At 39.5% G+C, this 14,910-nt stretch overlaps 4 protein-coding genes across 6 annotated transcripts in view; 3 read left to right on the top strand and 1 right to left on the bottom strand.

Moving 5' to 3' along the window:
* Nucleotides 1-14,910, top strand: part of LOC105694056 — a 159,784-nt gene that overhangs the window by 45,726 nt on the left and 99,148 nt on the right. The window lies entirely within an intron of this gene.
* Nucleotides 332-6,739, bottom strand: LOC105683170 (cytosolic 10-formyltetrahydrofolate dehydrogenase). 2 transcript variants are annotated; one of them, XM_020850905.2, is made up of 7 exons: nt 6,604-6,739; nt 5,797-5,858; nt 4,602-4,743; nt 4,019-4,253; nt 2,757-3,027; nt 1,843-2,663; nt 332-1,746 (listed from the first exon to the last, which is right to left on the bottom strand). In XM_020850905.2, the coding sequence occupies exons 2-7, from the start codon at nt 5,851-5,853 to the stop codon at nt 510-512; spliced, it is 2,763 nt and encodes a 920-aa protein (XP_020706564.2). In that variant the 5' UTR covers nt 5,854-5,858; nt 6,604-6,739; the 3' UTR covers nt 332-509. The 2 variants fall into 2 exon arrangements, with proteins under 2 accessions (XP_020706564.2, XP_020706570.2); XM_020850911.2 differs by lacking the exon at nt 6,604-6,739 and adding an exon at nt 5,134-5,187 and having other exon boundaries at nt 5,797-5,938.
* On the top strand, nt 7,122-10,371 carry LOC125499945 (putative gustatory receptor 28a). Of its 2 annotated transcripts, XM_048650455.1 has the most exons (4): nt 7,122-8,989; nt 9,344-9,640; nt 10,003-10,092; nt 10,258-10,371. In XM_048650455.1, the coding sequence occupies exons 1-4, from the start codon at nt 8,099-8,101 to the stop codon at nt 10,309-10,311; spliced, it is 1,332 nt and encodes a 443-aa protein (XP_048506412.1). In that variant the 5' UTR covers nt 7,122-8,098; the 3' UTR covers nt 10,312-10,371. The 2 variants fall into 2 exon arrangements, with proteins under 2 accessions (XP_048506412.1, XP_048506411.1); XM_048650454.1 differs by lacking the exon at nt 10,258-10,371 and having other exon boundaries at nt 10,003-10,242.
* Nucleotides 11,335-13,394, top strand: LOC125499946 (putative gustatory receptor 28b). The gene is made up of 4 exons (XM_048650456.1): nt 11,335-12,287; nt 12,384-12,446; nt 12,551-12,640; nt 12,712-13,394. The coding sequence occupies exons 1-4, from the start codon at nt 11,346-11,348 to the stop codon at nt 12,832-12,834; spliced, it is 1,218 nt and encodes a 405-aa protein (XP_048506413.1). The 5' UTR covers nt 11,335-11,345; the 3' UTR covers nt 12,835-13,394.

The following is a 14,910-nucleotide window of genomic DNA, read 5'->3' as shown; positions in this document are numbered from 1 at the left end:
ATTCAAATTACCTTTAGCGTATCAACAGCTTTGACCTACCATCAAAATAAATGCGTATGAAAAAAGTCCTCTTCGCTATTGAATCATCGTCTTAAGTTTTGTCTGAGACAAGTAATTAATTCCGCTATTGTGACGTGACACAAAAAGCTTGATTTGATTTTTTATCGTCAATTTTTCTGTGTCGGTCAGTAGAATCGATGATAATTCACTTTATTTGGCGCGAAATGTGATAGTAAGAGTTTCGATATTGTTCATATATCGATCGGCGTAGTATCCATGGAGGCTGCCAAATTTTACATGAAGATAGGACGGATAATAAATTATGAATTGGTTCGTATGACGAAATATTTTATTTATAAAAGTAATTCAGTTTAAATAATAAATCTCTAAGATGAAAAATATAAAATAGACCTTGTTTTACGATTAGGTACGGTGAGTCGATATACAGGATGAAATACGAGAGATAAATTCGATCATGTTTGTGTGAGTATAAAAGATGGGACACGTGGTTAGTATTCGATGGTGATTGTCTTTGTTTTTAGATATTCATTCAGTGCCTCCTGTCCGAGATCTTTGCCGAATCCAGACTGCTTAAAGCCGCCAAAAGGCGCGGCAACGTCGGTCTTGTTATAAGTATTGATGAAAACTGTTCCAGCATCAATTTTTTCCGCAACCCTGAGCGCCCTGCTGATGTCCTTCGTCAGAACACCAGATGCCAGTCCGTATTCCGTGCCGTTGGCCCTTCGGATAACGTCGTCGACATCCTTGGAGTCGAATTTCGAAATTATCATAATCGGACCGAAGGACTCCTCCTTAGCTATAAACATGTGGTCTTCGACGTTGCTGAAAACTGTCGGTTGAAAATACCAGCCTGGAGAGTCCACGCGACGTCCACCACACTCGAGTTTTGCACCCTCCTCGACTCCTCTTTTGACGAATTCTAAAAGTTTGTCCATATGCGCCTTGTGGTTTTGCGGCCCGTGGGCAGTCCGCCTGTTGAGTGGATCGCCAATAACGATTTTCTTCACCTCGTCAACTACTCGTCGGACGAAATCATCGTGGATAGTAGCCTCGACGAAAAGCCTACCAGCGGCTATGCAGTTCTCACCCTTGTTGAAAAAGACGCTGCTCATCCCCGTTCTCACAGCGTGTTGGATATCAGCATCTTCGAAAATCACCAGTGGGCTCTTACCCCCCAATTCCAAGGACACCTTCTTCAAATTGCTTTCGGCGCAACTTCGCATTATCACCTGTCCTACTTCCGTCGAACCAGTGAATCCCAGTTTTCTGATCAGTGGATGCTTTACAATCGCGTTTCCAGTCACTGAACCGGATCCCGGAACGATGTTTATTACTCCAGGGGGAATCCCCGCGAGGACGGACAACTCGGCGAACTTCAAAGCCGTCAGAGGAGATACTTGAGCTGGTTTCATTACCACCGTATTGCCCGCGGCAAGGCAAGCAGCCATTTTCCAAGAAAGCATCATCAGAGGATAATTCCAGGGTGTCACCAGACCGCAAACACCGATGGGTTCCTTTTTCGTGAGCGTTAAATTCCGGTTAGGTCGAGCGTGAGAAATCGGAATTGTTGAACCCTGAATTTTGTCACACCAACCGGCGAAGTACCGCCAAGTTTCTATTGACATACCAACATGGGTTTTCAGTGCCAATGTATAAACAGCGCCGGAATCAATGCTCTCTATTGTCGCCAATTCCTCTTTATGCTGGTCCATCAAATCTGCCAATCTGGAAAGAAAACCCGCAGGTTCATCAAATTCAAATCTCTGGTGATTGCGAAACCAAATGTACTTAGAAAAAATTCACGTTTCAATATCGACTTACTTGAAGAGTAAGGCACCGCGTTCTCTGGCACTGATTTTGCTCCACTCGCCATCCTCGAAGGCTGCCTTGGCGGCTTTAACTGCTCTATCTACATCATTGATGGATCCATTTTCTACCGAACAAATGACGGTCTCATCGTGAGGATTAATTGTGTCCAAGGGTTTTCCCTCGCCATTCACGAACTCTCCATTGATGAATAACTGTCTTGGGAATTTCAGGTCCATGTTGTTAGTCTGGATTTCGACAGCATCATATTTAACGTTCTTTGATGCCGTTGCGCCGCGACCAACCAAAGCAACGGTGACGGTAAATTGTTGGAAAGTCGGCCCCATAAATACGTCAGTATTTTGAATCGGTACACCGACATTCTCCCTGACCTCTTCGACGAGTCTGACGACATCCATACTTCCGGCACCGGAAGCAAAAAAGTCGGTATCGGCGTCGACGTCTATTTTCAATATATTCTGCCATATCGTTTTGATGGTGTCATTGTTCTTTTTTTCCTCTTCGGTGAATTCCATCGATCGAATCTCGTCCGCTGCTTTTCCATATTTGCTAGCAGGCAACATCCGGCTCCCAATTTTTAGTCTTTCAATGTTGATAAATGCGCCATCCGAGCAGGATACCAAGAGCCCACCGCTATGGATGACACCGTCTCGGCCGTCTATATCCACCTTCTCACCTTCCGGCTTCGATCCAGTCCACAAGGAAGAACCGAACAGACGGACTTCTTCGCCGTTGACCAATGTCCATGCTCCAGGCGTGCTGTCCAACGCTCGGACAAAGTTGTGAACACCATCGGCCGATTTTTTCCAGTCCACCTGTCAGAAGGGAACAAGAAATTGATACCGAACGATCTGGACCGGTACTTCTCTAGTGACCATTGTCTTATCGAAATTTCCATCACAACTCACCTGTTGTAATTCCTTTTTGTTGAGCATCGCTTCGTACGTAGCACCTTCTTCTGTCTGTGCAATTTTAGGTGCTGTACCATTAGCGACTAGATTTACAGCCTCAGCCATCGCCTGCACTCCTTCCGGGTAAAGGAATCTGTTGTAAATTGTGTCCAGAGTGTCGTTGGGCTCTAAAGGGCAAGAACGTTGGAGTAAAATTGGCCCGGTGTCGAGGCCATCGTCAGCCCAAAAAACTGAGAAACCTGCTTCCTTGTCGCCTTCAATGAGCGTCCTGCAAGGTCAGAATGTCAGTACTTTTCTATCCCTGAGCTATTGATCTTCATTGCCAGTAACTTCGATTTGTCGAAGAAAGTGATCGGTCATAATTTACCATCCAATCCATTCCGCATGATGGACGAAAAAAGATGCGAGAAATAAACAAAATGCTTATCATACTTGGAGGTCAAAAGCCAAGAGGCAAAAAAACAATATCATTAGAAGAGTGAAAGATTGGCTAACTGACACAGAAAAATTTTACGTTGCACATTTCTACATGAAATTGAACAGTTTCTGAATCGGATCATAGCTCAAAAAATAGAACAAGTCATCATTCATATCATACGAGTGAATAATGTAACTCGGTCTGGATCAGATGTGAAATTATATTTGATCTAGTTTACGTTAAAATTAACATGCACGACGATCGTGGTAAACAGCATGTCGTACAGTGTCAAACGATCACTAGGCAGATAGCTTGCACGGATAACATATGGCGACGAGGCAGATGAAGTGTATTTGAATCTACATATCAATAAACAACGATAAGAACTATAGATGGCTACGTGATTTTTAGAGTCGCAATCTAAATTACACGAGTAGATTAACCAGTTGTAAAACCAGATTCAATATAACAAAATGAAAATAAACATATCGGGTGAATTTCACCGCGAAACCGGTTGAAACCGCTTCACATTCTAACGCTTAGGACAACGATAGAGGAAATGTAAGTGAACCAGTACTTTAACACTACGATCATTATATCATGATGTTGCAACTGAATATGCAGCCGCGATTTCTGCAGCAGTAACGGGTCGCCTTTCTCTTCCAGTTGGCACGATTTTATCGCTGATGCTATACATGGCATACAATGTTATACTTCAGCAGTTTGCACGATTGTGCTGTAATTGCGATGATATTTTCGGCTCGGATGAGACGAGACGATCAATTGAATTCAATAACGTTATAACAGATGCTACTTTCTTTTTATTTTCATTCGTACTCACCAGCTGATTGCACTCGCACCGCGATGTCGTGGTAATATGGAAGGATGATAACAGATACTTTGGTGACGGGGGTGGTTTATAACTTCCATGGGTATAAATTGACTACAGAAAGGTAGAACGTTCAGATCGACGTCAAGTCCTTTGTAAATCTCCAGGACTTCGGGCAACGGAACTCCTTTACTTCGCCATGCTTTAATTTTGAACACTGGGGTATTGTCAGCGTTTGCTATGGCAGCTATTGAATATGAAAAAATTAATTTAGCCGTAACGGATAATTATTCATATCGTCATACATTAACTTGTTCATGGAATTATACAGACACGGAAGAAAACTGCGATCAATTCAACTAGTTTATGAGATTGTTTGTTGGATTTTGATCGTAGCTTTCTGAAATCGTAGTAAATGGGACTAAGTCAAATGTGCTCAGATAAACTTGAGATAATTAACCGAATTACGTCAACAATTATTTTGGGTTTCTTTATTTTTCCCAACCCTTTTTGCGATTTTTCTCCGGTCCAGTTTCAATTTGTTCAATTTTTATCAACATAGTGAATGATTTGGATGAGTACAATTGTTACTTACCCAAAGGATCTTCACGATTTCCTTTATCAGGTATGGTGAAAACACCGCTTATTTGATGACCGTTCTGCCGAAGTAATTTGTAAACATCAGCGGCAAAATTACTCTGCCCAATAATAGCTATTTTCAGCTGCGCCATTACGGCCTGTAAGAATTTGTTAGGTTCAATACAAAATCAAATCGTATTACAACGAATCTGTCAGTCATCACGAGAAACAAGAATCTTTTCGTAATTTTTTAAAACCTGTGACCATTATTTCCTTTATTAATAATTGAACCCCGACCATTAACTAAAGATTAATAAAAGCCACCGCTTCCTTTCGAGAAGAGAGTATTCAAATGTAGATTACAAAATAATCAAGAGGGAATTGAAAAAAAAACTACTACATCAACCTTAGGTCTACAGGCGTTAGGACGATATCAAGTTACTCTAGGATGTACGTCAGTAGTAAATAATTATGATAAACGTTATTTGAAATGGGAGCAACAGTACTTTACATGCTAGTAATTACAAGCGAACACACCTCATACATACCTAAATAAAACTATAGAAGAAACAACCAAAAACAATAGCAGTATCCTAAAAAAGCTGTAAAGAAATTAGAAAAAAAAGGATCAGTAACACCAAAATGTAAACCAAATCATTAGTGCTATTTGTGCGCATCTGATTATATTACTCGTGCACAGCTGCAATAAAAAACTACGTAATAATGTGAGAACCAATTTCCTCTTTGCGAGTTGCTCAATTGTATCAAGATTATTACTGTTATTATTATTTTAATTCTCGTACCGTAAATCTAGTTAATCTGCACTTAGATTTTGAGACGATACTGAAAATGTTATAAACGAAATAAGCTAATGAATTTCAATTAGACATTACTCGGAACAACTTTAAATATGTAGTAGCAATCACTGCACGTTCTGTTTTCCGGAAGTGTTGGAACATCAAACTGTCAGTTTGCCATTCTACAGTGTCAAGAGAAGATAATCATCATATAGATTCGCTCTAATTGTAAGCTCTACACCAAACATGCACAAATGTCGTTTTAACAATTAGAGAACAATTAACCGTGAACGTGAGAAGAAAAAAAGAACTAATAAAAACAGTTCACGTGAAGTGCAATGCGCGATAAATGTTCCAATTCTCGGATTGGAGGGCGAGGGGGGAGGGAAAATAGAATCAAGAATAAAAACTCACAGCTGCAGCAGAAGCGAACGTACGTCTGGTGGAGAAGAATATTCTTGTACCTAGCATCAGGTCTGCAACACGAACGATTAAATTTTTATTCTTTTATTGCCTGTACGCGTTCAGATAATTTGAACAATTGAGATTTTTCATTCGATCAATTGACCGCACAGTTGAATAACCGGGGCCCGAGTTCAGTGAAGGCTTAGCTGCCGTATAAAGTTTACTGAACCATTGCTGAGTGATGGGCGCTTTTATAAGCAGCACTTATCTGAAGGCGAAGACCTTGCGTTTCCCTTTCCTCTTGCTGCCGCCGGCCGCCAAACTGTGCAAATTTCTGAACAAAATTTCTTCTTTTTTCTAACAGTAAAAAATTTGATCTATGAATCGTTGCTTTATCTATGTGTGGTGAACGGATTCTACAAAAGACATCAACGGTAAATTTTGACGCGGTACAATTTTGAAGATTTTCTTTCAAGGGATTCTTCATTGTTTTATGTTGCCAATGCGATGTACTGTTGGCATATGAAGAGCAAAAGGAATCCTATATTATAATGCAACGAAATATCAACACGAATTAGATGAGTCCTTAAAGAATCGAGAAGTGCTCTTTCATCACAGAAATAAAATTGGTGAGTTCTCTCGTCTTATATTAATTGATTGATAACGTTATCGTTGACAGCCGGAGTCAGCTCTCAACTTTTACCCATGAGATGAGTAAAATAGATCTGCAGCTGCCGGGCTGCTGGTTATCGCAATTCAGAAGCTGACAAAGTAAAAATAACTTGAGCAACAGTCCGAAAATTGATGAAAGAATACCTGTGTTTAACTTCGCCTTGTCCTCTGAGATAATCGACAAGTCTCCTCGTCGAATTAATGTTATAGTTTTGTACTGGTAATCACTACACGGTGGGTAAGGCACTGAAAGGAGTTGTCGTAAGAACGGATAAGAACGCCTATATGAAACAGCATGTCCTATCTGACCTACGCGCAAACCGTACGCGCATTGGTGCAATCGATAATTTCAGGTAAAACTGGGCGAAATGTACGAAGACACGAAGAATCCTTAATTACCGGTGTAACGGTAATGCGAGAAAGCTAATCTACCAATCCTATCCAAACAGCTATTCAGGTATGGTAGTTTCGTGTTGGAACCAATTTATTTCCTACAAAATGTTTGATCGTTAGCGAATTTTGTTTTACAAATAAACTGATAAAACTGCTACTATTTCTGACTTATCATTGTATACCCGTATTTTCAGTGAAAAGTTTAACCAAATTTCGCCGTTATCATAGGAGCTGAATATAGATAATCTAATGTGAACAATTGAAGAAATTTTTTTTTTTATCCACCACCAAATTCACTGGTTAAAATTGATTCCATTAATCGTTTCATGATTGAATTCGATTGATTGATCAAGTTGATTGATTGATAGGCTTGTTCTAAATGTGAGATGTTGCAATGAAAATCTCATAGAATTGTCGTGGCTAGTAGCACAGAACGGGTATCGCTTACAATTAGATATTTAGCTATGAAATCATATCGAAGTCTAAAAATAAGGCAAGTAATGAATCAAAATTTTTTTCAAATTTTCATGTCAGCGTGACGATAACGCGAGCTGGTAAAATCCGGTTCATCTCGAATAGATTTTGATATCGGAGGTCAGAGGCTGTCGATAAGCTGTTTACAGTTCGAAGAGTTCCGGTTATAGCCGGTTCGCCATTCCAATGAAGCGGAATTACTTGCCCCCTTGTGTTACTACCATTGCAAACACTAAACAAGTAAAATTGTGCAATTATTACGTCATCTCTTCTCGCGCTTAACTAGACTGCAAACTTGTCAAATTTAATGAATTTGTTCAGGATTGTTGCTAGTAATAACATTGCTTCAATTCTCTTTTCACGTCATGGGCAATCTTCAACAATATTTTCAGTTTCACCGCGGCCATCGACGTGCCGATAACGCCGTTCTTGAGAACCTGGTATTGTTGAATTTTTGTTCTTTCAAACCTCATCATTGACACCGATTGACAATGAATCGCGTTTTCGGTTTGTTGAGAAAAACTCGTCTAACTGTTTTTACAGAATTTTTACCAATCACTCTATTCGCTCGAGCTGTTGGTGTTTTTTCATTGAAATTGGAAACGTTTTCCAGCAAAGAGGTATCCGTCTGTAACTATGTTAACATTGTCGTCATCTATTTTAGACCAGATCAGTAAAAAGGAATAATTTCTTTCATCGTTTTTCCTTTTAGTTGCAATATAGTCCCACACATTTGAAACGCTTGTGTCGTTAGTCACGCTTACCGCGGACCATGCGTTATTGTAACGTAATATCGATTTACAGCAATAACGATTACATGATATTAGGTGTTTATTTACAGGCATTTGTATCGTCGCGCGGTACGATGATCTACACGATTGTTCTTCTGGGATTGACTTTCGTTCATTTGATATACATACCTAAGATGACGTTGGCTGTAGCCGACTTTGTTAGCGACAATAATAGCAGTGGTTTTTATTCAATGGAAAAACAAAATCTGCTGATGTCTCCGCCTCTGCTGGTTCGATTAATAAACTCAATTGTCATGACATTAATGGGGATTGTGAGCAGAATAAATGCACTCGTGTACACAAGAATCCATTTGCCGAAGGCATTCTCTGAGTTGAATTCCATCGATGAGCTGCTGGGTGTGGAACTTAAACACCGTCGCAGCAATATTCGAGCCATTTGGATTCTGATTGGATCGAGCATTCTTGTTGGATTAATCGGGCAGATTTATTCAGCTATTTTTATTCACGTAGCGGGTTCATATTTCATCACTCTCCACATTCTGATGAATAATCTGAACAATTTCACATCCGTTTTAGCGGAAGCTCAATTCATAGCGATCTGCTACCTAATAAAATCTAGATTCGAAATTGTGAATTCTAGACTCTTGGACATCGCCACCTTTTGCGACGTTCGAAAATTAGAATATTTCTCATCTCCCGATCCAACGGAATTGGGAATTATTTTCAGAAAAGCTGGGTCTCACTTGAATTCGAAATACGGACCCATGCTGAGAAAAGAGTTTCTTCTGCAAGGAAAACAGAGACCCTTACTGCATATTTCGGATAAATCGATTGCCCGTGGTATTGAAATTCTAAGATTGGGGCATCAACGTTTGTGCACCGTTGTGGACGAAGTAAACTACATGTTTCAGGTGAGTGTTTCGGTACAAATCATGCGAAAACCAGGTCGGGTTTTACACACAAGCCGAACATAGTATTTTTCTCTCGTGTCAGTATTATTCCTGAGTCAAGAAATTCAGAATAATTGTCAATTTTTCAACGACTCATATTTCTACATGAGTTGATAATAAATAAGTCATTCCTTATTAAACAACAAGAAGTATTCTATGCGACAAATGAATCGTCTACACTTCCACCATAAGAATGTCATTTTCTCTTTCAGAACATTCGTTAATTTTTTTTCCTAACCTATGTATTTGAACGTGAAATCATCCCTGAATGTTCAAAAACTACTTTTTCTTGTTCCTTGTTTATTAACGTATCAGCTACAGCTCCTATTTTCATTGAGTGGATGTTTCCTCAACCAACTTTTCAACATGTACTCATTTTTCGCCGGGGGTTCCTGGGGCTGGCGGAAAAATCATGATCTCAATCAACCCCACGATGAAGCGTTAGCATTCCTCAGCCATCCGTTAAACAATTTATCATGGGCAATATATTACGTGGCTAGATTCGTCGCCGTGGTCGTTATGGCGTCAAAAACTACGACGACAGGGAAAAATGCAATAATTCATATACTGAATATTAGAAGAGGCAACATGGAGTTCGCCACGAAAGAGGAGGTGCGTACCCAATATCCACGATCGAAATTGATTTCTCATTTTCATAACAAGATTTGGAAAAAATGTGTTTGCTCTATATTATATATGTACAGGGTGAGTCACCCTAAGGTCTGATTTGAGAGAAGTTTTATTTGGCTGAGGCTCCGACTTCGTCTATTCTTACTTGTTATCCTGGAAATTCCAGTTGCCAATCAGCGATCAGGTAGCGCGACATTCGAATATTTTTATAGAGTTGGAAGGGGTCAATTGGTAAGTAAGAATGGATGAAGGCGGAGCCTCAGCTAAATAAAACTCCTCCCGAATCACATCTTTGGTAGGACTTGTCCTCTGCACTCCATTTATTTACTATTTTGACATTCAAGTTGGTCCTATTTTACGACCATGTCACGTCGAGGAAGGTTGAATTCTCCGCAGCAGGATTCTTCAATTTGGATATCGCTTTGATATCTTCCGTGAGTGAAGCTAGAATATATTATACATCAAAATGCTTTCTGTCCATTGCATTTCATAAAATGAGTAACTCGGATATTCAAAGCCTGACTAGGAATTATTTCCGTCAATTGTAGCTCCTCATGAGTAGTTATGTAATAATTAGCTTTCAAATATTTAAATTTCAGATCGTCGCAGCTGGATCTACATACCTTGTGATTATGGTACAATTTCAGACATAGTAATCGCTGATTGGCGTACAATTTAGTGAATGTATGAACATTTGCGATGATATTTTAGTCCTTCTTAGAAAATGCTCAGCAAGATTCACGATTTTTGCACGAAGTTTGACACTTCTGAGACTAATTTTCAAATACCCTGGGTCAAATGAAATAATTATTGTGCAATGAAATTTGATTAAATTTTCTTCATCGAAAAAGACCGCTCATTCTTCTCTTCTCTTTCGCTCGCTGGGCCATGATTACGATTCAAACGTTGTAAAACAAAGTTCTTTCCGAAGTTCTTTCAGATTTCATGCATTTTTCAGTCACGCCCTACATGGAATCGATATCATTCGATAAATGCGTATTTACTCAAATCTGGGAGATCATTGCGCGGTGGCTTCATCGGTGTTTACTTATCTTCAATCAAAATTTACTTATTAATCTTCCCCTTTTGTTAGTTTTTGGAATGACAGCGTCGTATTTCCTTCACCTAAATCAAGTCGGAACCCTGCCGGACTTGAATTATCATAGCCCTCATCCAGGACATTTCCCAAACAATATTTAATCATAATAATTTTTTGAATATTCATCAGTTTTTGACAAAGTCTTGTTAGCTTCCTCGAACTCCTATTGTGTTATTGTCCATATTTTGTTACAAAGACAAATTACTGTGTATGAAAATTTTCTCAACCAGTAGAGCGCGATGTATATTCCTAATGCTTGGTGACTCCATAATTATAGCGGTGTTATACATAAGTCAATTTATATCGGCAGTGGAGCGACGCACCCTTTAGTTCGCTTTTGGGTGTATAGCCTACACGGGGCATTAGGCAGTTCTGACATTTGAGGTAGAAATATCATCGTGAAAAGCATGTCAATTGACTATTACTCATTCATTCGTTTACTCTGCTGGAGAATAAAACCGTCGTCCGAATTTCGGGCACAAAAGTGTCGCGTACGGACGGAACGACTCTTGGGTTTTTACTTGCTCGAACTGCTTCATTTCTGAAAACAGAGAATCTCTTGCAGTAAAAAACAGTCGTGCATTGAAGATGTTTTCAAAATCAAGTGACTTGTTTGATCCGAAAGGATATTTTGCGGCTCTTTGGCCGTACAGATACACGTGTTTTCTCTTCACTCATTGTAACGCCAGATCAAAGAAGTGGCGAGCAACGTACGCTATAATTTTCATGTTGGGTCACTCGGCAATGTACTGGTACTCATTAATACTGTCGTATCCCTTGAAATGGATTGCCACCAACCCAGCTGAACTAGTGGCATGGATTTTCGAAGTGACTGTGATACCGCTGAACATCGTCATGTGGTTCTTTGTAGGTCACCGGTGTTTCATGGGGTCAGTTTCATCGATAACGCGTCTCGACCGAGATCTTGCTAACATTTGTTCGAAACATGTCGACCTCAAAGCAATGGTCAGAAGACAACTTATTTGCTTTGTTTGTGAGTACACTATTTACATACCAGTGACCATTGTGTGCATATTGACGAACTCCGTTGAACCATTGAATAACTTGCCGTATACAGTCCAATATGTTTCTTACCATTACATCGCAGCGATCAATAATTCGGTGATGTCGGTTTTCTCTAATGTGGTCTATTTCATCGGTGATCGGTACGCGTTGATCAATTCTGCGTTGGAAGATACTCGCGACGGTGATGTGAAAGGTGAAATGACAAATCATTCGAATGAATCAGAAAACGTGGTGGAATTGATACGGCAACTCCGGATTGTTCATCGAAAATTATTCTCTGTCTCTAAGGAAGTCATGGAAGGATTTTCTCTCCAAATAGTATTCTGTATTGTGCTGATTTTTTTTGAAACAGCTTACGATTTATACTTTCTTACCTTTGGTATGTCGGCTATCATTTGCCACGAGAGTACTACAATGGACTATCTTATAGCAGTTTTTAGTGTTGTTCACAGCTTGACTGGAATTGTTTACATGGCTTATTGTTGTCATCGAACCGTACGAATGGTAAATTTTGAGGAAGTATTCAATCGAAAGTATTATTAAAGTTTTTTTTTCATTGTACGGCGAAATTTATGACGATCACGATTGTTACGCTTCTAGGCAAATGGAACCGCAAAGATACTCAACACATTGATCATCGATGGCAACGATATGCGGTTGGAGGTAAAACTTGTTTCTCTGTTCAGGTGGTACTTGATGATTTTCCCATTCAACCTATCGCGAGAATGAATGTAGAGTTACGAAATTTTGTTACTGTGTATGTACAGGTATCATCGTTTTTCCATCAAATGATACATTGTCAGCTTTTCTTTTCACCACTCGGCTTCTTTCAAGTGGATCTTGCGTTTCTTCAAAGTGTAAGTGACCAATCCATTTTATCGGAATTTTTATTGATGAGATTACATGTTCATACATGATGTGTTTACAGTTTATAGCATCGATGGCAACGTATTTCGTTATTTTAGCCCAAGTGGGAACAGTCATTTTCTATTGTCCGGAACTTCGAAAAAATGATATGCTTCACGCCCCAGTTGCCAATTTTAGTTCATAGAAAAAAAAAGTCCGTTACAAAAGATTTTACGATTTTGACAATTATCAGAAAAATGTTTGGAACACTGTACTGTATGTATTCAAAGTGCACCAAAATTCCAATCAATTGCTTGCACTGATGTATCCCTGAAAAGGAAAACGTAAGTCTGTTTTACGAATAAACAAATTTCGCGCATCACAAGAACTGTACACGCGTTCGAATCTTTATGAAAAATATTAGAGATGGAGACGATAACGATATGTTCATTATTTCTATTAAAAATAATATCAACGAAATCACACGATCAATTCGAATCTCGGTTTTACTACCTTGCATTTACAATTACATGTTCAAACCGTAGAGTGTCTGGTTCGAATATTCTCATAAATTCTGAGGTAAAATGTATCCGGCGCCTGGCGCCAACCAGTGGCGGTTGATGGGAATACCGTAGTACGCGCGTTCTCTCAACTGCGCCTAGAATCGCAGAAGCTACAACTTTTTCAATGTTACGTTACGATTTTACTCATGCTATTTCGTACTGTCACAAAAATCAATAGAAACCTAGACTGTAAGATGACCGAAATTTGTGTGCTTTGTAAGCTCATTCGTGTGAACGATTCGTCGAAGATCGTGTTCTCAACGAGTTTGCTAGAAAAACAATTTCTAAGTTCGATCGCAGTTTTTATGACCCGCGATGTTGAAATCACTTGATTCGCATTTCGAAAAGAGGTAGACTGAATTCCTGCAATACTCTGCGAATTTGATATCGAATCACACGTGTGAATTCTTCACCTTACCGGCAAAAACCACAAATAGGAGGTTCAATTATTTTTGATTTTTCTCTACTTCGGAAAATCACTTTGTCCATCATTTTTCTCCGAGCTACTTCGATACCTTTTGTCTCGCGGCACGGCAGGACCACATTTCTAGGATGAACCACTGAAGTGCTCGATTGAAAAAAGTCGAGCGAGTAGCGTCCCTTGATTTTTGTAGGAAAAGAGGTTGAAAGGTTCCAATTAGGAGCGACAAGTCCGCAAAAGATCAACCGCTCTTCAACCTTATCCAGTTTCTCAAACGTTCCCATGACTCGTGTGTGCCACCTAAGGACTTTTGTTTGAAGATTTTCAACCTATATTCTACTAACAACAAGCGACTCCTGCAAATTTCGTAAAATACGATTGAACCCTTTTCGAGATCAATTCGCAGGAACTGATATTCATTACCTTACGCATTGCCGTTCCTGAATTAACTTTGGGGAATCATTAATAGCGAGTTAATTTTATCAGATATCCGCGAAGCACCAGGTCGTTCTGACGTCTGCACACCACATGTGACCATTTTCTAATATACTTATCCTACCCACCCTATCCAATGTTGCACATCGTTTGTAACTCTTGCGTAACGAAGGTGGTATTCAATGTATTTTACGTGAAATTTCGTTCCCTATAACAGGGATGCTTAATTAAATTCATTCCAATCGTGCTTTACGCAAGTACTACCGACCATATTGCGTTTGATAAATATTATTATCTCAGTATATCGAATCGATTATCCGACAAAACTCTACTTCGTGCATTTAGTTATAATACACATAATCGTAGTATTTTGTTGAAAGAACAAAATAGAAATAGAGGAGGGAACAAAGTTAATACATATCTTTCACCCTCCTCTCATGGAATTCCGAGGGATGATCGATCAATAAAACTAATTACGAACATTTTTATACCTAAATATGTGATAATCAGCTGTTTACCCAATTCATATATCGAACCGTGACGGACAGTGATGGCCTTTGCGGGATCGTGATTACCCTCTTGACGTTGATGAGATGGAACAATAATGCCGATCGTAGGTAGAGCTCTTAAACAGAATGTATAGCGTGCGTGGGCATCCTACAGTGACGTGAATTTCTTGAGGGTGGAAATTTCGATCGAATAATATAAGCCTACGAATAACGGTCAGATTGGATTTACGCGCCCACTTTTACGCAGGGTGTGAAGTGGCCTCAGGGATCCTAGAGAACCTTACGAGTAAACATTATACACATATTTGCATATTACGAAGCGCGATTATTTTATGTCGTTCAGTCTATGGTAA

Source organism: Athalia rosae, chromosome 2 (genome assembly GCF_917208135.1).
Source record: "Athalia rosae chromosome 2, iyAthRosa1.1, whole genome shotgun sequence".
Taxonomy (NCBI): domain Eukaryota; kingdom Metazoa; phylum Arthropoda; class Insecta; order Hymenoptera; family Athaliidae; genus Athalia; species Athalia rosae.
Note: the sequence above shows the minus strand (reverse complement) of the source record. Positions and strands in the feature narration are given on the sequence as shown.

Coding starts and splice junctions, on each gene's coding strand:
- LOC105683170 (XM_020850905.2), bottom strand. CDS start 5,853: ATGCTAGGTACAAGAATATTCTTCTCCACCAGACGTACGTTCGCTTCT. Junction 4,744..5,796: donor CGTTCGCTTCTGCTGCAGCT/GTGAGTTTTTAT, acceptor AAATTCTTACAG/GCCGTAATGGCGCAGCTGAA. Junction 3,028..4,018: donor GGTGCGAGTGCAATCAGCTG/GTGAGTACGAAT, acceptor CTGACCTTGCAG/GACGCTCATTGAAGGCGACA.
- LOC125499945 (XM_048650454.1), top strand. CDS start 8,099: ATGCGTTATTGTAACGTAATATCGATTTACAGCAATAACGATTACATG. Junction 8,990..9,343: donor AAGTAAACTACATGTTTCAG/GTGAGTGTTTCG, acceptor TTAACGTATCAG/CTACAGCTCCTATTTTCATT. Junction 9,641..10,002: donor AGTTCGCCACGAAAGAGGAG/GTGCGTACCCAA, acceptor TTGACATTCAAG/TTGGTCCTATTTTACGACCA.
- LOC125499946 (XM_048650456.1), top strand. CDS start 11,346: ATGTTTTCAAAATCAAGTGACTTGTTTGATCCGAAAGGATATTTTGCG. Junction 12,288..12,383: donor GTCATCGAACCGTACGAATG/GTAAATTTTGAG, acceptor TTACGCTTCTAG/GCAAATGGAACCGCAAAGAT. Junction 12,447..12,550: donor GCAACGATATGCGGTTGGAG/GTAAAACTTGTT, acceptor GTGTATGTACAG/GTATCATCGTTTTTCCATCA.